Genomic DNA, 19686 nt, shown 5'->3' with positions numbered 1-19686 from the left:
TGTTTACACAAGATAATGACTCGGCTTGGCTAATGAATATTTAGTTAAGCCTAATTAAATAATCAATCAGGCAGGCTGTGTCCCCGCCCTGCTCTGCCCCACAGGACATCTCCTCTGCAGGCAGACACGCCTTCAGCCCTCAGCGTCTGATCACATTTCCTTAGCAACATGTTTCCTCCTGTGTGGAGCTTAGACGGCTCAGTCAGCTGTCACACTCCCCAGAGACACACACACAGACACACACACACACACACACTTCAGCTGTGAATGAGAAACTCATCTAAAATGATGTCACAAGTCACCATCCCAGGGCGGAGCACCTCCTCAACTTAATGGTGAGCATGCAGCCACACGATGTAACCTTACGGAGTAGTTCGTTCAGCGAGCAGCAGAGTCATGGTTGAAGCGTTCATGCAGCAGCAGATGGTCCATGTGCGCGCGCCCTCCTAGTCAGATTACCCGTCAGTCCGTAGTAAATCCTGGGCCTAGCGTCTACAGAACGGGGGCAGACTGAGAGACGAGTTTAATGCTAAGCTGTTGTTTAATGCAGACCCTTTGGCTGCAGGCCTGCTGCAGATTTAAACGTGTGAGAAGCGGCGCGCTGGCCGGTCTCAGTCAATTTCACCCAGCAGGCCATGCAGAGAGGGGCACGTGGACTCTCCCACACTGGGATACACAGACTCACCTGCTCACAACATTTGGATCACACAGTCTGCTAGTTTTTATTGACACACTACTTTACTGTAACACAAGAGCAAATAAAGACCATAAAACCACCATGAAGTCACCACTGGATCATAGGACTGGGCCATACGGCTTATAAATAATATCTAGATATTCTTAGGCTGCTTTGCCTCATAAATACACATATACATCTGTAAAATAACATACTGGGATTTCTCAAATAGTGCAAACATGCTGATATAATAAAACATACTAGAGATTAAACTACCCAGCAGTAGATACAGAAGTTAGAGTTAGTCCAGTGAAATGCAGCAGTAATATTAATACAATTAATAAAAAAAAACATATATGATAGTAACACTGAGAGGGAGCATTTTACTGCACAATGACTACTTTAAATAAATTTTGCTGTAATACAACCCCATGTCAAAAAAAAAAAGTTAGGATGTTGTCTAAAACGTAAATAAAACAGAATGCAATGATTAACTGATAAACTTTATTTTTTTATTGCACTGCGTCATGTTCTGAAAAAGCTGGGACAGGAACATACATCTCCTTTTCTTTTAACAACACTCAGAAAGTGTTTGGCAGCTGAGGACACTAATTGCTGAAGTTTTGAAAGTGAGATTTTTTCTCATTCTGGCTTGATGAACGGCTTCAGGTGCTCTACGTCTCTGTTGTGGTATTTAGTGCTTCATAATGCACCACACGTTTTCAGTGGGAGGCCCAGAGAAGTCGGCGGTGTTTCTGGATGTTGTTGATATATGTCTTTCTCTTTGCATAGTAGAGTCATAACTCGTATTTGTAGGTGCAGTGATGAACTTTGTTTACTGTTAACGGTTTTCCAAAGAGTTCCTGAGCGTTACTACGTGTAGTAACATCTTTTATAGACTCATGTCAGTTTTTTATGCGGTGCTGCCTGAGGGATACGACTTACAGGCATTCAATATTGCCTTTCCCATTGTATGCAGATATTTCCCCAGATTCTCTGAATCTTCTCTCTGCAGTTTTGTGTTGAGAGACATTGTTCATTTGTTGGACTATTTGCCCACACAGTTTTTCACAGAGAGTTGCACCTCACCTCATCCTTGCTTGTCAACAACTGAGCCTGTCGAAGATTTTATTACCCAATCATGATGGGGTCACTACTTTTGAATGTGTTTTGAGGATTCCACGACTTTACCATTCTTTTGGTGCCCCAGTCCCAACACAACACAATGTGACAACAAGCCCAATAATGTAACACTAATATAAATCCAAAACCATCATCATATAACAATAACACTGGAAAGGAACATTTGACTGTAGAATGACGACTAAAAGTAAATTTTTCTATAACAACACATGATTGAAGTCTAGAATGCAGAACTGTGACTTGGAGTAGAGTTAAGGATGAAAGATAGACAGAAATCAAATCACAATATTTGTGGCACAGCTTCATTTTGTTTTATTGCACTGTTCTGATTGCGTAAAATTCTTTTTTTTTTCCTTTTTTTTTGCATACAGTGGTATGTTCTTTGTATTATAACAGTCCAAAAATTAGATTAAAAACAGCATATCACCTTGCTTATAGTATCACAATATATTGCAGTATATTGAATCATAACCTATGTATTGTGATACATGTAGTATCTCCAGATTCTTGCCAATACGCAGCCCTTAAACTAACCACTGAATCTCTCTACAGCAGACATACATGTATATGATGTGCTGGATATAAGAGCCTGAGTGGCTGAGTGAATGAGGTTGCCTCCTGCTGTAGGTGCTGCCAAAGGTAATCAGAATCAAGCACTGTATATTTATATCACACAATCTATGATGCTGATAAGGCTCAATGGTGAGACATGACCTATTTGTCTCCTGTATCTCTACAGTTATTGGATTCATGCATTTTTATTTTAGCGGTTATGTTTTCAAAATGAAAACCAGGCGAAAGGAGAAAGCACACTGATACCACACAAATATCTGCAACAGGCAGCACTGATGATTGCAAATGTTTAATCATTTGTAATCTTTGGGCTGTAGGTGTGGGAAGAAAACAGTGATTGAAATCAAAACATGCATCTTTCAATCATGGGATACAATTTTTTTTATTCAAGTAAATGCCGTACTTATGGAAATAGTTCACAAACGTCTAAAAGTCTAACAGTGTGTAGTACTTCAAAATAAAATGATTGGATCCACATGTTGATCTGGATCCACACCAGAAACCAATCACTTGCTCCTTGGCTTCAGGCCAAACCTTCACCAGATTGCAGATAATCTGATTGCAGGTTTTTGAGATATCCTAAATCACAAACATACAGGCCTGAAAAATTAACATTTTCGGCAAATATTGTGATATGAGATGAGATCTTGTCTTAGAATTGTTATATCGTGATAGATATAACATGATGTACGATCATAAAGTGTTGTCTTTACAGTCAAATGATGTAATTTTCTGAACTTAACAGAGTGTTGAATGGTAAAATGGACAGCTTTATTTTCAGGTAAACATGCTTTAACACTGCCATCATCAATCACACTAAAACCAACACTAGTTACAAGAGAAAGTAAAGAGAAATCAAGAGAAATAATGTAATTAGTTAATTAATAATTGATTGTTGTGATTCTTTAATTATTAATGCATTCATTCTCTTGTGATGTATCTTGCTCTCTATTAAGGCTGACACTTTCTGGTCGGTCGGTAGATTGGTTGGTCGTTGCGCTCTTATCCAACCAAATTCTCATTGGTCGCTGGTGTTTAATAAGGAGAGAAGCGCTTCTTCATCCATTATTGTCGGGGGCAGGACATGAGCAGACTTGATGTATTTTAGTTTTGAGTGACAGGTTATTTACTGAATATTTACTGACTCAAAACTATTTGACACCATGTCAGAGAAGCAGCATAAATCTTCACATTGGGCCCCAACCTCGGAGGACGGAAGAGCTGAGTGGATAAAAAGTTTTATATTTTGATGTCGATGTGTGTGGACTTTTCTCTTCCTTGTTGCTTTCTTAACGAGCTTCAGACACTGTTTATAGATCAATGATGGAGAAATACCAGCTGTTCTTGACCCGACTTCAAACTGGAAAGTTTTGTCATGTTTTAAGTTGTTTCAGTGCTTTCTCTGTAGGTTAACTTGTTGAATTTGGCACAGACTGGTGTTACATCAGACTAAGTTTATAGTATTGAGAGACAGTCAAGAGTAACTATGTGGACTTTTAGCCTCATTTGAAGCAACTAAATAACAGGAGTAGTGGGTCAGATACCGATTGAATTATGTTGATGATGCTGCTTTTTATTGTTGTTTTTTGTTTTCACTGCAACGCAAACTGTGTTAGTGCTTAGCCTTGTTGTACAGGATCCGGTGTGTGTGTGCATAATGTGTGTGTGGGTGTGTTGTTGCTGTATGTTAATTAACTTGATAGCTGTGCCCTGAAGGTAATGATAAGGCTACATGTGAAAAAGAAGCGGTCAATCTGAAGGAATTTGTGTGTTTGGCAGCGTTGTGTAGCTTTGAATAGCAACCATTTAGGATTCCAGGTAGAGTCACTCAGTGCACGGTGGCTGATTTAGGCTAATTAATGTAGAGATAATGTACAGTTTTTTTTCCCCATCAACCAGTCGATTGGTTGAAGAGTAGGGATGGGTATCATTAGGATTTTATTGATCCTGGTTAGCAATCCGGTACTTTAATGGTACTCTTATCAGTCCTTTTTCATTAGTAAATAATTGCTTCTTTAAAAATCTCTGTTTTCTTAAGAGTGAAGTCAGAATAGAAATGAATTAGAATTGAATATTTTAAATAAATGTTGAAGGGCAGCAACAATTATGTTTACAACAGCAAAGTCAAACTAAGTTTAGCAAACTAAGCTAAACTTTTAGACAACTTACACACAGCTTCATTTTAGCTTGTTTACAACAAGTCACTAGCAAGTGTGTTTGTGTTTGTTGGTCAGATATACTGATAAAGTATAGGCTTTTTACCCACATAATTTTATTGCATTTGCTCACAGTAACAAACGTAGCTGTTGTCTTTGAGTCACCTCACCTGTCCGTACCTGCGGTGTCGCCGTTCTGCTGATCGCTGACTTCGCTCCATGTTTGTGTTTGTGTGTGGAGGAGCTGATGCACAAATAGAGAAAGGAAAAGGCCGCCGCTGCAGTGTTATCATTAATTACACCAAAAGTTTAAAAGGATACCAAGAAAAGGGCCGATAATATTGGACCGTTAATACTGGGTTTCAGTACCCATCCCTGTTGAAGACTGGGTAGAATTTCAGTCAACCAAGATTTTGTTTGGTTGACTGCAGCCCTACTCTCTTTACTGTATATAACATTGTATGTTATTTAAGTGTGCCATATTGAATAGACACAATTTGGGTTAACGTTGAAGTTGATGGTGACCCTGATGATGGCCAGGGCAAAACGCTTTGGTCTGAAAATAAAGGTGTCCGCCATGCTGCAAGTGTTGCTGGAGTTCTGCCTGTTTGAGCCTTTTTTCCTTCTCCATGTACCTTGGAAGAAGGTGAAGTTGTGCCAGAAACCCCCACTCTAAATTTTCCATATTGCCCAGCTGTAATGTATGAAAACTTGTGTATTGAAATATATCGAATAACCAATAACATTATTTATTAGCCATATCGCCCACCCCTACTATCTATTTTCTTTTAATTCCATGATATAAACCAGTAACTGTGAAATATCACAGTCCTCATATGCTGGATTGCCTGTGTACTTTTGTATCTGATGGTGCGACTAAGTATTACACAGCTGAACAATACAACCATCTTCAAATGCTGTGAAATATTTTCAGAGGTTGATAACTTGTAATTATGAGCTCTATTCTCACTTCATATACATACAAAATAACCAATTTAGCAGGTGGTAAGCCTCATGTTGGTTTGCTTTTGCTCCATTTGTGTTGAGCTTCGGCTCATATTAGAGTGAAAGAAGTGCAAAAAAAAAAAAATCTTGACAAAAGAGGGACTGATTATTTCTCGGCTAAGTGCACTAGAGCATTCTGGGAGAAGGGGTGGGGGGGTTTGGTGGAGGTGTGCTGGTTTAATTGAAGTGAGCCGAGCTATTTTAACTCCAGCAACTAGCACCTGTTAACACCAAGGTGAAAAGAAAATGATTGAACAAAACTTTTAATTCTTACATTGACCTTCCCACTGCAGCGAGAAAATCATAAAGCAATTTTCTGTTGTGCAGATGTACCACATGCTAACCTGGGTAATGATTGTGTGATCATGCTGCCTAGTAGACCTGCAGTATTTCTTGTATGCAGGGCTCTCAAGGCTTTGTGTGGCTGAAGTGTATACCGCAATTCCCATAAGTGCAGCACAAGTGGTGCACACAAACAAAGAAGCACAACCTTGCCTTTACTGAGGTTCGCCTCCAGAGCACCAAATAAAGACACTAGTCTATACTACAGGGGGGCAGGTGACTGATGAAGGTATTGCCTCTAAGAAAAATTAGCAATTCATAGAGGTAAAGTCACGCTGGTGAAGCTGTGCTGCTGCTGGCTCAGGCCTGATTTAACCCGTGCTTACACCCTCTGAGGAAGACTGTTATGGTCTCGGAAACATCCTGAGGTTGCAGTTCTTTGAAATGTTCCTCTGGTTTATACAGAACAAAGAAAGAAACAAGAATTACATTGCTGTAGAGGATTGCCAACTGTAACTTTCCATTTGAGATGTTATTCGAAACTAAAGCTGCAGGAAGTGATGAGCAGACCATCGCGTTGAGGCGTGCGGCCGCAGCCTTGTTGCCGGACCTCGACCGGTCGACAGTAGAACTGGGATGGTACACTCGTCTCCAGAGTCAATACTATCACGATACTTGGCCAATTTGATACGTATGATGATACAACAAGTATTGCAAATTGAAATTTTTAACACGAGACCATGTGAAAAAGTTACACACTCATGTTTCCAAAAACACTGCACATCACAACTGTTTGTTTTTCTGAGTTTTATTTCAGCATCATCTGTATGCTGCTTAGAAAAGTACTAAATTAAATACTTTTTGAAGTAAACTAGCTGTTCCTGTTATCAAGCTGGTGCCATGAAAAAACAGTAAATAAAACAAGATGTTAAGCCAAAATGAAGAGAGCCTCTGAAGACTGCACGCAACACAAAAGGCCTTTAAATGGGTTTTGACCCTTTGAGGTTGCTGTAGCTAAACAGTGTTGAGTGTTGAAGGCAGAGTAAAAAGTTGGCAGTTAGTTAGTTAGTTTCCACAGAGCAGAGGAAATTTATGCCTTTAAGCATGAGCACACATGTTGTTTTATTTTCACAATCACAATGGTAATGTCCATAACAGTGTCAAAAGGAATTCCTGTTACATATCAGCATCAAACTAATATATAATGAGAATCACTAGTTATTTCAATATATAAAAAAAAAATAATTTAGCAGTCAAAAAATCGATTCAAGAATCATAAATCACAAAACTTAAGAGATTTTTTTTTTCTCCAACACCTGGTTGACATGATTGGTGCGTTTTGGACAGAACACCCACTAATTATATGTTCTGTTCCACTGACAGTTTCCTCCTCCAGAACTCCTCCAGACACAAACACAGATGCTCATTGTGACAAAGACAAAGAATTTTAAAATAACAGTGTATATGAAGATGATGATATTTTCCCTTTACGTCGATTATGTTGGACTGTTGAACAATGAATCGATATATTGATCCAGATCAGTGTATCATCACACCCTTGCATGATAAAGCCATTCAGCCTTTGCCCTTTGCCAAAACTCTGCAGATGTAAATTCTCACTACTACTTGTGGTGGAGGCTTGTGATAAATTTCATGCTTTTTTGAGCATGTTTTCATCACTTCAAAATTGCGATTCAAGAGGAAGAACTAGGAAGAAAAATAATAATCTGAGCAATTCAAACGGGGTCCTTGCACTGCGGTTATGGGTCGTACCCTAATCATATAATTCTGTTCTTGCTATTATCCATTAAATTAATATCAGTGGTTCACAAAAGGGCCCTGAAACCTTGAGTTAAAATTAGTTTTTCCATTGGCATCCGTTACTGCATTTAGAGTCGGGGAAATTGATGTGGGGGTTGGTTTTCAGGGTTTCGAGGGCCGGATGCTCATCAGTGTTATAACTGATTAGCGGTGATCCAGATAGCTACCCAGGGAGCACGAGTGATCAGTCCGGCAGCATCTGTGGCCGGCTGCCTGCTGGTGTTTGGCTAATCAGTCCTCCAGTGGCTCCACAGTGACATCAATGGATCGGCGCTGTTTCAGTGGCTTCCTGCTGCTGACAGACCATCGGAAAATAAACACATTTTCATAGGTTTGAAGTTTAGCTGCAGGATATCGGAGTTATTATGTTTCACATGATCCAGCGATGATAATGTTTCTGGCCCTTCATCACAAATCTTGGAGTTGAATTTGATGTGTAAATGTGTTCAGAAACACACCTGCATGCCAACACACTTAATGATGATGGCGGTTGACCCGTTTCTGCTCTAACCTACTCTGAAATGGGACATCATCTACCAAATCCATCACCACAGCGTTGTCAGAAATAGACTGTTTAACAGTGAGTGGACAGAGAAATGAGTTCTGTGCCAGCTGACTTTAAAGCCTGTGTGTTCATTTTCCAGAGACTCTTTCAGGTGAAATGACTTTCCAAAGAATTGTTTTATTTTTCTCAGAGAGAGGGCTGGGCTTTAAGAATGAGTTGGCACACTGGTGACAAATGATGCTCCTGATCTGCCAGGTTCTGGAGAAGAACATGGAGAGATGATTTGCTTTTGCCTTCTGATTTAATCATTTCAGCAGCTTCATTGAGGCGAGGAGATTAATAAAACACTTACTCTTGAGCTTTGGGACAAAGCCGTATTTTGAGGGGTTTTGATTTTCACTCTTTAATTATGCTGGTAAAATATATTTTAAAAGATGAAACCCTTGGCTTTAAAACTACTTAACGGACCAACCTCCTTTATTTGTTTAACTTTTATTAAATGTAGATGTCAACTCTGTCCAACAGAAAATCTGACAGAGTTGACAAACTTTAAAGTTTCTAAGACTTCTCTTAATGCTTTTTGAAACCGTAATTCTATTCTAGCTTTGATTTAGGAGGGCAGCTGAGTTGACCTGCTAGGGTTGAAACCAAACTGATACCAATATTATTTAATAAATATTATCTTTTTTAAAATCAGGAAGTGAGACAGGGGTCCTTAGGGTATAGCTAACCATTTTTATGCCCGATTAATCATGTTTTTTGTACACATCTAACAGAGTTGACAGAAATCTGGCACACAGAACATTTTTACACCTATATTTTTAATACATATTGTTAGTTTTAGATCTTGAAGGTGTTTAACACAGTTTTAAATTGTTTCAAGTTGTGAATTTTTGTCTGGAACAAAGTTGTTTTCTGATACAGAGCAAATTTAGAAAAAAAAATAATAAAGCAGACCAAGAGATTTAATTAATTTAGAGTTAGGGAGATTACTTTAAAAAAATGTATCCTGATATAATTACTATTTACCTGTTAAAAATGTAGTCAGTAACCTGATCTAAGTATCACAATTTTGCTGTCCATTACTTTTGGATTACCTCAATATAATAAAGTAATATGTGGTGAAATATTTTAGTTTTATGTTCATTGTAATTTTTTTAATGCTCATTGTAAGTTAGGGTTATTGCTAGGACTTAATGTATCTGTAATCTGATTATGTCTTTTTTTCATTAAGTGTAATGGAATACAGTTACCTTTGTTGTAGCCTGATTGCAGAATCCTGTTACATGTAATCTATTACCCTCCAAGCCTGAATAAATTACATAGATTTCATATATATAGAAATACTTATAGAATAGATTTTCGCCAAAAAATGTGAATTAAAGTGTTGGTAATAATATTTTTCACTTCTCATGAATGGGAGACGTGTCTTTGCTGATGTTGCTGAAGAACATGTAAACAGAAAAGCAGCAGATTTCATCAATGTAGGTTTATAAACTGAATAGGTATTTAATATGCAATGCAAATATAACCTTCCAAAAAGTCAACTCCAGTCCCTGAGCAGGTGAACAAAAGTACAGTGCACTCACAGTACGGTGAGACAGTAAACACCAGCGGCTTTCAGTCACTGCAGCTGTCAGGGTCTGAGACGTTCTGAATCAAGGAAATCATAATGAGAAATTACCATATACAAGGAGGCTTGCACTGTTTATCTCAACAATGTTTGCTTCAACTTACACCTGTGCGTCCTCATTCTTGCATAAGTGTCATTATAGTGTAGCTATCAGTTGCGCCTCACTCACTAGCCTGCATCTTCATCACCGTCTGTGCATCGCTCTGACGGCTTAATGAGCCAAACTTTGCTACTTGTGCAGGAGAAAGAAAATGTAATTTTTTCTCATTAGACGGCAGGTTGGCAAATGTTTTCAGATGCGGCCTAGTTTATGATCAGACTGTATTCTGTGAGCTTTGGTGTGTGGAGTGGCCCACCTAATGCTTATTTTGAATGTCATATAGCCTACAGAGCTGTAACTGTTCTAATTAGCAATTAATCTGCTGATCTCTCTCATGATTGATTCATGAATTGTTTAGTCTGTAAAATATTTAACGAGAAATAGCCGTAACAACTTTCCAGGACCCAAGTTGCCATATGACATATTTTAATTGGCTGAGACTTTGTACGAGTGATTTAAGAGAACTTGCTATTTTCCATATTTTTCTTATTCTTCTTTGAAACCGTTTCCACATCTTCTTTATTTCAGTGACAGTACAACCGTCAGGTGGCTTTAACAGCACTGGTTTTTCCCGTTCCTTCACTTTATCAGATTCCTCACTTCGACTACTGACACTGTTAGAATGACAGACTTTTTATGGATTCCTGAAAGTAGAACTTCAGACTCAAACATATGGAGCGGTAAACATAGACTTACATGTTAATATTGGACTGATAATTATGCTAATCTGCATCTCTATTATTTGTACAGTTAAGAATGTTTGCTCAATCTGACGTGGCATGTTTGTACACGCCCACTGTACGCAAAAAAGTAGGTGAAAGTTAAGATAAAGATACAAAAATGTTCTTGCATGAGGCCCATTCATTTTACTACAAAATGGGACTGTAACCAACGATTATTTTTATTATTGATTAATCTTTCGATTATTATAAAATGTTGATCAGTGTTTCCTAAAGCCCATGCTGACGTCCTCAGATGTTTTCTTTTGTCACAACTCTAAGATTTACTGTCATAAAGGAGTAAAGAAACCAGGAAATATTCACATTTAAGAAGCTGAAATCAGAGATATTTCTCCTTAAAAAAATACTCAAACTGATTAATCTACAATTAAAATAGATGACAATTGACAATGGAAGGAAATCAAATATTGAGACACTTGTGAAGAAAAGACTTAATCAAACATTTTTCAGAGTACTTTACTTTCAGTCGCCTAATCGATTAATATACCGAGCGTTTCAGCTGCTGTAGCCTATTCTTTGTCGTATGACAGACAACATGTGACATGCGGGCCTCCCAGTTTGACGCGATAATTTGTTGTGTCCTCTCAGTGTCTCTCTCGGTCATCAGTCAAGCGGGGATTTACACAGCTCCCTTGATCCATTGCCCTCTGCACACCTGCGTGGCTGGCATCCTAAACTGTGGGCTGAGCGGAGCTATAATGAAAGCAGGAGGCGGTGGGAGACAATTAGTTGACCCCTACATACGTGACCTTGCTTCTGACCCTGTGGCCCTTATTACGTGAACCACTTCTGTGTGTGGCCCACACTTTAATCCTGACTGATCAATACCTTTAAGGCGTCTTAATATCCCAGAAAACCTTTTGGTCTGTTTATTTAAGTGGAGGCCAGCAGTATAGATCTCTGTAATAGTAAGAATTAGTATTGAATGTAATGCAGACTAAATAAATTTGAACCAGTGGACAATTAAATACAATGAATTTGCTCTAGGGTCTTAATTGTATTCTTCATGCAAACTGTGCAGGCTCGAAACAGCCTCTAAATATCTCACTTTGGATTTTACTGAAACAAATTAGCAGCAGTGTATTAAAGCTTATTTAAAAAAATCAGTATCACTATTAAATGTATCGACATAAATGTAAATCATTGGGCTTTGCATGCTTTTTGGCTCCTCACTGCATATCTATGGACATTGGAAAAATCAAAACTAAAAGATTAGCAGTATTTCTCTAACCGCATCGATCTGATGCACAAGTTGCTTGTTGACGTTGCCGGTTTGCTGTCATGTGTGGCGATATATCCCAGCTGTCTCTCTGCTCCAACTTTACAGCTCCTGCTCAGATGGGACGGCTGTTGTGGTGACCGAGGTCTTGTTTTTGGTTGTTTTTGGTACATGAGGTGTTTTAATGTGTGTTATTATGCAGTGTATTATTGAACTGTGGCAGCTACTATGAAAGTCAGATATCTGCAGGACCAACCGTGACCTCACATGACCTTGAAATAGTTCCTGGTAATAGGCTGCACTGCTTCTACAGTAGTTTCCACAGCTGCACAAATCATTCTGGATCTCATTGTTTTTGTGCATATTAGAATCTGAAGTTAGTCTTATTGATTTATCTGATTTGTCTCATCTAGTTTTTTTAATTGATTCAGACAGTAATGATGTTGTCGTTAGGTGGTTTTCAAGATGTTATTGTCTTTATTATGATTCTCAGTTTTATTTATGTCATAATCACCTTTACATTCAATTATGATCTTGTGACATTTAATCTTGTCATTTTTACTGTTAGTGGCAAGTCAGTGCAACAAGCTGTCAACATTTCTGTAGTCAAACAAAGAAAATCACTCGCACACTTATTAAACGCACCACAGTAGTGGCATTTCAAACAACACTGCTGTTTATAAGACCAGACACTTCACAACGCCGTCTTAGATACACATGATAACAGTCACCTGATCAATCACGGGAACAGAGGCGGTAAAGTGTTTTCAGTGTTTTATTTTTAGCTGTTTTTAAAATGTTACAATGAGCATCATTCAGAAGAAAGAAATGATTCTTTAAAATGAGAATTGTTAACTTTTTATTGCATATTTCGGCAACAAAGCTGTTTTCTGCCGTTTCATTATCTAACGTTCCTCTAGTTTAGAAAAATGTTGGACTCACACTAAAGAATCTGAGAAATGTGGAACCTGCTGTACACTGAAGGGCTCATTTTTGTGGTTTCAAAACCAGGATCAGGTGTGGGCCATATTTCAGTTCAGTGTATTTAAAATGTGCATTTAATTATTTTTGCATTTTTGTGTTTTGTAATTTGTGTTCCTTCTAACTTGTAACTTCATCATAACAAGTCAACTCTTTAACCCCTCTAAATCAAAGCTAAATAAGAATTATGATGGTGCTGACGTCTACATAAAAAATAAATGTAATCACGAGGAGGTTGGCCTGTTACAAGGTTTAATAGCGAAGACTTTGATCTTTTGAAATATATTTTGCCAGCAGAATTGAAGAGTAAAAATCAAAACCCTCTCAAAATACAGTTTTGTCCCAGTTCTCAAGAATGATTGAGATAAATAAACTACTAGTCTTGTCTTCCACTGCTGCTAATAATAAATATCCTGCAGAAACTACATACACAAACCAACCACACATTTTGTCCTCTTTAGTTAAATTTGAATTAAATTTTTTCCCCTCAGAAATCAGGTGACAGCTTCCCAAATTGTTCAGTGAAACACAATAGTCAACCTCATCTCATGCAAATGAGGTCTTCTGGGTGCACGCACATCCCTCATGACAATACTCGCAATCTCATTCACTCTATCACTCCCCCTTCTATTGATATTGGTGTTCCATATTCAGCGTTTTATTACTTATCACCATGCGGTTATTCATATCAGCCCTTGTGAGCTGATCAAGGAGCAGAGTTTTTCTCTTGCAGGGAGGCTTCTCTACTTTGTTGTTTTATCTCATGCACACGTATGAAAAGGCCCTGAGGGAAATAGACAATGCTGTCTGCTTTAACTCATCTCACTGCTAGACACCGAGGCACCGGCAGGGGAGAGAGAATATTTTATCCGACATTGTCACTCTCTGTAGAGACCTCGGGGAGGCGGAGGATGCTGTGACACACTTGGTGGTCAGCAGCACTGCATATGATTATGACAGCTCTGCTAGACTCGCTCAAGTCTCTTTTACTATGAAACAATGCATTCATGATAGCAGTGGGTCCATTGGGGAGGTTTTAATCATGTTTAAGTAGGGCTGGGTCATTTCTTTCACAAGTAACATCTCCATACGTTTAGGCGACGCCACAATATACAATATAGATCATGGCTTTTTCTTTAAATCAAGGGTCTCAAATTCAGATTGGTTTGGGGCCACTGATGGTGTTGTCATCTCATTGGGGGGCCACTTCCTTGATCAAGCATCAATCGTTCATCGTGACACTGATTTCAAAGTGTCTTAGAACTGATGAACATTTATTAAAAGCAGTGTAAGCCAGAGAGCCCCAAAATCAAGGATGTTTTTTCTTTTTTTTTTTTTTTTTGTTAAATAGCACCTCCTGCCTGATTCAGTGAAGGAAAATTGCATAAAGTGAATGCAGTCATATAAAAAGTGTTAAAGAAAGTACATAAAAACGATGAGTCCACAGGGCCGAAAGGTTAAGAGCTAAACACAGTCAGACCAACAAAGTGAATTTCTCTGTGGCTGGTTTATTCATGTATGAAGGACAAAAGCATGGTACAGAAGACACAAGCTTTTCGCATTGGACAAAGAGAAGTGAGAGTCTTATATAGTGTCCTGGTCCATACCCTTGTGTGCCTAACAACCTGAAATCTTAAGCTTAACGTCTGTGAGGGTGCCGAGCTATAAGCATCACCATCCTCCAACAGAAAACATCAGGATTATTGTGTCCTCAAACCATTGACCATGTACTCAAAACACAGAAGCATACATGCAAAAAATAATTTACCACCTTACAATAAGTAATAATCATTTTGCAGTCTGGATATAATATCATAGTTCTTTCGGTTTGATGATGATCTTACAGGATATGATGCGTTGATGCGTTTAAACTACCCATGAGTGATATGGATAAGATTAAATATTCAAATTTTTTTGGACCAAATATCTCAGTGTTGCTATAATATTGTAGGGTTGATTATTGGTGCTTTCACAAAATATTAACTCAATGAGATTTTTCATAAATTATCATCTAATGTGGATATAATGACTAAGTGGGTAAAGTCAAATAACAGAACAGATAGAACAGTCTGATAAGTTCAGAAAATTACATCACTTAACTGTAATGCAGCTTTTAAATCCAGGAAAAGACAAAGCTTATGACATATGACACAGTAAAACTATCCGAAATCTAATGATATCTAGTCTCATACTGTGATATAGATATAATACTGACATTACCTGGTTTTAGACTGTAAAATAAGATTATATTAGAGAGACGTTACAGATTTTGTAGAAGTCAACTTCCTTTGTGCAGATCTTTAATGACAATCATTGTTTTTTTCAGGTTATTATGGCTCATGAGGAGCACATGGAACATCATCTGATGAAGTACGGTACAACGTGTTTGCCTCATCCATTCTCAAGGTGATGCAAGTTACATTTCGAAGTCCCAGATTGATCTGAGTTAAGCAGTAAAGAGAGTGGAAACATGGGGGCGTCATCGTTTCCCTTGATCGCTGTTTTTGTGGCCGTCCACACAATCCACTGCCAGACAGTCTGCAACAGACAGGCTTCACTTGAATGGCACATTAAACAACGCACCGTCCAAATGAACTGGACTCTCATAGGAAACATCTGCAGCAGCTTCTCTGAGTGTTGGGATTTTCACGGGGGTGACGAGACAACTGGGCAGCCTTTCAACTTCCCACAGATATGCCCACTGCAGCTGCAGCACGGAGACAAACTGCTGATGTCTGCTGATGAAACACTGAAGTCATATGGCATCAGGCTCCTCAATGTGTCAAAAGACAACTTTGAAAGCTGTTCCACAAATGGACACATAAAAGATCAGTTTCTTTTCCCCCACAATGTGAATGAAAGCGAGCAAGTAGAGGCCAAGTGGCTCGTCCCGGGGCATCATTACTTCATCGCTCTGCATGAGGGAGACGTGCAGCTGTGCAGGCTTGGCTTGAGGCTCAATGTGTCGGTTAAAGCACAACTTTGTCAGGCTTCTCCTCTGCTTCGACTTTGTTCGGGGAGCGGTATTTGTCAAACAGGCCTCTGGGAAGGTGCATACCACTGTCGATGCCACCACCACTACTCCGGGAGGTTCTGTGAAAAGTCTGATGCCTGTTTGGATAACCCCTGTGAAAACAAGGGAGTGTGTTTGAGCAATGGATCCACAGATCCAAACCACAGAACATATAAATGTCTGTGTCCTCCACAGTTTACAGGTAAGGACACAACACACTCGTCCCATCTGTTGAGCTCGCTCTTGTTCTCTACACTCTGAGAAATGAGGGGGCCAACTAGAACCATAAAGGGTTCTTTGATTTCTGTAGAACCTTTTTACAAAGGTTCCACTTGCAACCCTTTCAAAAGGTTCTACCTAGAAATCAACATAAAGTGCTATACCTAGAGCCATCTATGACAGATTTCACCCAGAACCCCCTGTGAGAGGTTCTACAGAGAACCCATCTACGGTGTAATTGTTCCACCAACAACCCTCTCCTTTCTGCCCTCCAAGAGTACTAACAAGAACAAACCCAGGGGGTTCCACTGAGACATATTTACATTTGAGGTGTTTAATCTAGAACTCACTCAAGGGGTCCTACTGAGAACCTTTTTTTTATACTCCAAGGGTTTTAACTAGAACCTACTCAGGAGTTTTTTTTACTGAGAACTTTTTTAAATTCCAAGTGTTTTATCTAGAACACACACAGAGGTTCTACTGAGAACATTTTTATATTATGTTACAAAGAAAGCGTTCGAATGAAAGTGTTCTTCAAGGATTATTGAAATTCTTGTTTTTTTTGATGAACATGAAACCATCAGTCTTACAAAGAACGCTTGACAAACCCTTTCTTCAAAAAAAGGTTCCTCAGAAACAAATGGTTCTGGGTAGAACCCCCTGAGTGGGAGCTTTTACTGAGAACTTTTTTATATTCCAAGTGTTTTATCTAGAACACACAGACAGTTCTACTGAGGACATTTTTTATATTATGTTGTGAAGAACTCCTGACAAATTCTTGATGGAGGTTTTCATCAAATATTGTTGAAATCCTTGTTTTTCTTGGATGATCAGGGTTCTTAATGGAACCATCAGTATTACAGATAACACTTGACAAACTTCAAAAAAAGGGTTCTTCAGAAGAAAATGGTTCTGTTTTTTTAATGTGTAAATCAAAAACATCTAAAGACTGACTTGATTTTCACCTGTGTTGTAGAATGAAACTGTGATGAATCAGACATTATTTGATGTTGTGGTTTCTGTCTGTGTGAAAGAACTCCGTCTCCCTGCAGAAACACATCATGTTTATATATTTTGTATAATCTGATTGATGCATTTGACAGAACTTCACTCTCAGATTAGTTGAGACTTACTGAAAGAATATAAAAGTAACTTAAAATTTAATGCAAGCTGCCTTCTCAATTATATATTTATTGGACACATCAAGTTAATGTTATTCAGCATAAACTCGCATGTAATGCAAACAGAATTAATATTAAAACCGCTTGCATTCCAAATGACTTCTTTCTTAATCTCTTTACAGCTGACATCTCTCTTCAGCAGCATTATCTACTGTTCTGATCTCATTCTCATTTTTCCAATTAGAAATTCAAATAAGTGGCAGCAGCTATAGCTTTGTGCATTCACACGAACTTGATAATCCAGTCATATCCTGTATATCTCTGCGTTTTTGTGTAGTAGACATCTGAATTTCCGTTTGTTTTAGGGGTTAACTGCTCTGAAATCATTGGGGAAGAAAACTGTGACAGAATTTGTGAAAATGGGACGTGCGTTCAAGTGCAGCCTGCCTCCTTCAAGTGCATCTGTGACACGGGATTCTCTGGTAAGCGACTGTTATTCAGATGCTTGTTGGTGTAATGCAGATGGGTCGTCTGTCACCACTGTGACAATGAAAAAATCATCTTTAAATGTCATTCTGCAGTTTTGATCCCTGACAGGCGAATCAACACTTCTTCATGGTGCTATTTACCAAAGGCAGCGGGAAAGACTCTGCTGCATCCCAGTTCCATATGCACAACCATGTCATTTGCCTCCGAGGTGCAACTATCTTTGGAAAAGGTCAAAGCTGAAAACTACAAAAGCCATATATCTTTTAAAGATCAGCGTTTCCTTGTGGGCTTTTAAACCTGATCCCATTTGATGTTATATTCGTCATCATAATATATGAAGCGGCCACTTGAAATCAAACACCTCATGTTACGACCAGTGACATGCGGCTGTAAAAAAGCCAGGGCTAAACTGCTGGCTAACTGAGCGTGTCGCAGTTGATAAAACAAAGGTTTACAGCAATCAATTAAAATGGGATTTATTGTGTTCTGTTTCTGCTGAGCATATTAAATCACAGCTTTGATGCTGGTCAACTTCTGTGAGCTAGAGAAAAATGCCATGGTGAAAACACAACAGTATTTATGTCTTTTTTAAAAATGTTTCATTATTTAAAGGAGAAATCTGTAATATATTTATTCTAATGAATTATAATGTTACCATTATTTGTCATCAGAGATCAGCTGCTGTGTCTTTTGAAATCTCTACTGCATCCTGTAACCTGTGTTATTGTCTACTCATTTTAAGTTAAAGGAGCAATATGTAGTATTTCTGTGGTTAAGGGAGTTGTAGGACTCGTCGTCACTTGTCATTGTTGCACTCATCTTGTGCTCCTGCAGCCTGCCTGAGCTTCCTGAGGAGGACAGGGGCAGGGCAAAACAACTCACTTCAACCACAGATTGTATATTAAATATGATTTCAACCTATTTAATATATAATCTATGGCTCCAACTTGCTATTTGGACTGCTATATTCATTTTTTGCTACATATTGCTCTTTAAAAGCTACTACAAGGAGTTTTAACTGGTTATGAAACAGTTTCAGTGTATTACTGATTCCTCTATGTGACCTACATAAGTTAACAAGACCATCTGTGAGAAGATTGGCCATTTTTGTTATTTTAGTTATTCTTAATGGCTGCCATCAGGTTGGAGTTGCCTTATTAGGTTAAATGAGCCTGTGTTTACATTTTTGCAGGCAAAGTTACAGTGAGCCGCATGTTAGCCAATTAAGTAGAAGCAGGAGGAGGTTTTTCCTTAGATAATTTTATTCTTGAGGGTATATTTTGAGGATACTACTGTGGAAACATTACTGCTTTTGTCCACAGGAGGCTCCAAAATTAACAGAATATGAAAATTCCTTGTAGTAGCTTTTATGCACCCTGTTCTGTGAAGATGCAGCAGATCCAGAAATCTAATTTATGGTTGTATTCAACATTAGACCTCTATTCTGTCTAAATTCTACTAAATTCTACATGAATCGCTGTGTTATGCTCGTGGTTTTGGTGGTCTGTTCAGCTCACAATACCCACTTTAGCCAAGTTAATGCTAAAGTATGCAAATATTTCTCCCCATGAATCATTTATAAAAGAGGATCAAACTCATTTGTGGCATATTTCTCATTGGCAGCTAAATTGTGTTCCCTGCCGTGTGATTTAGACGAGTTACTGGGGGCTCGTATACAAGCATTGGGTGGCACTCGTGATCTGGTGAGCTTGTTTATGAGACATTACCGCTTCACCCATTATTTAGGTAATGAGCCTCATTTGCTCCAGTAACGTACAGTTAGGTTAATGGGTATCACACACAAATGGGTTACAAGACCTGGATTCTGCTCCGGTTGGCCTGGATATCAGTGTCTGCTGTAAAACCAAGCCTGCGCTGAACTTTCTGGAGGAGAAACTCCAGGTGGCTCTTCACATTGATTCATTGTTTTGTTTGGAGCACAATTTGTCCTGGCAGCAGTCTTGAAGTGACATAGCTTTGCCTTTCGAGTCCAGCCCATGCTTTCAGCTT

The 19686-nt window shown here is 38.6% G+C and overlaps 1 protein-coding gene across 1 annotated transcript in view; it reads left to right on the top strand.

Annotated features, from left to right (window-relative positions):
* Positions 1-207: 207 nt before the first annotated feature.
* The window catches only part of eys (EGF-like photoreceptor maintenance factor), a 266834-nt gene continuing 247355 nt past the window's right edge, over positions 208-19686 (top strand). Inside the window, exons 1-3 of the mRNA XM_084736538.1 lie at positions 208-335; positions 15161-16049; positions 17553-17669. Of these exons, the coding sequence (XP_084592664.1) occupies positions 15305-16049; positions 17553-17669 (862 nt within the window). The 5' untranslated portion in view covers positions 208-335; positions 15161-15304. The remainder of the gene's footprint in view (positions 336-15160; positions 16050-17552; positions 17670-19686) is intronic.

Source organism: Lutjanus erythropterus, chromosome 14 (assembly GCF_056507025.1).
Source record: "Lutjanus erythropterus isolate fLutEry1 chromosome 14, fLutEry1.hap2, whole genome shotgun sequence".
Classification (NCBI taxonomy): domain Eukaryota; kingdom Metazoa; phylum Chordata; class Actinopteri; order Lutjaniformes; family Lutjanidae; genus Lutjanus; species Lutjanus erythropterus.
The sequence above is the reverse complement of the archived record's forward strand: the minus strand, read 5'-3'. Positions and strand labels throughout refer to the sequence as shown.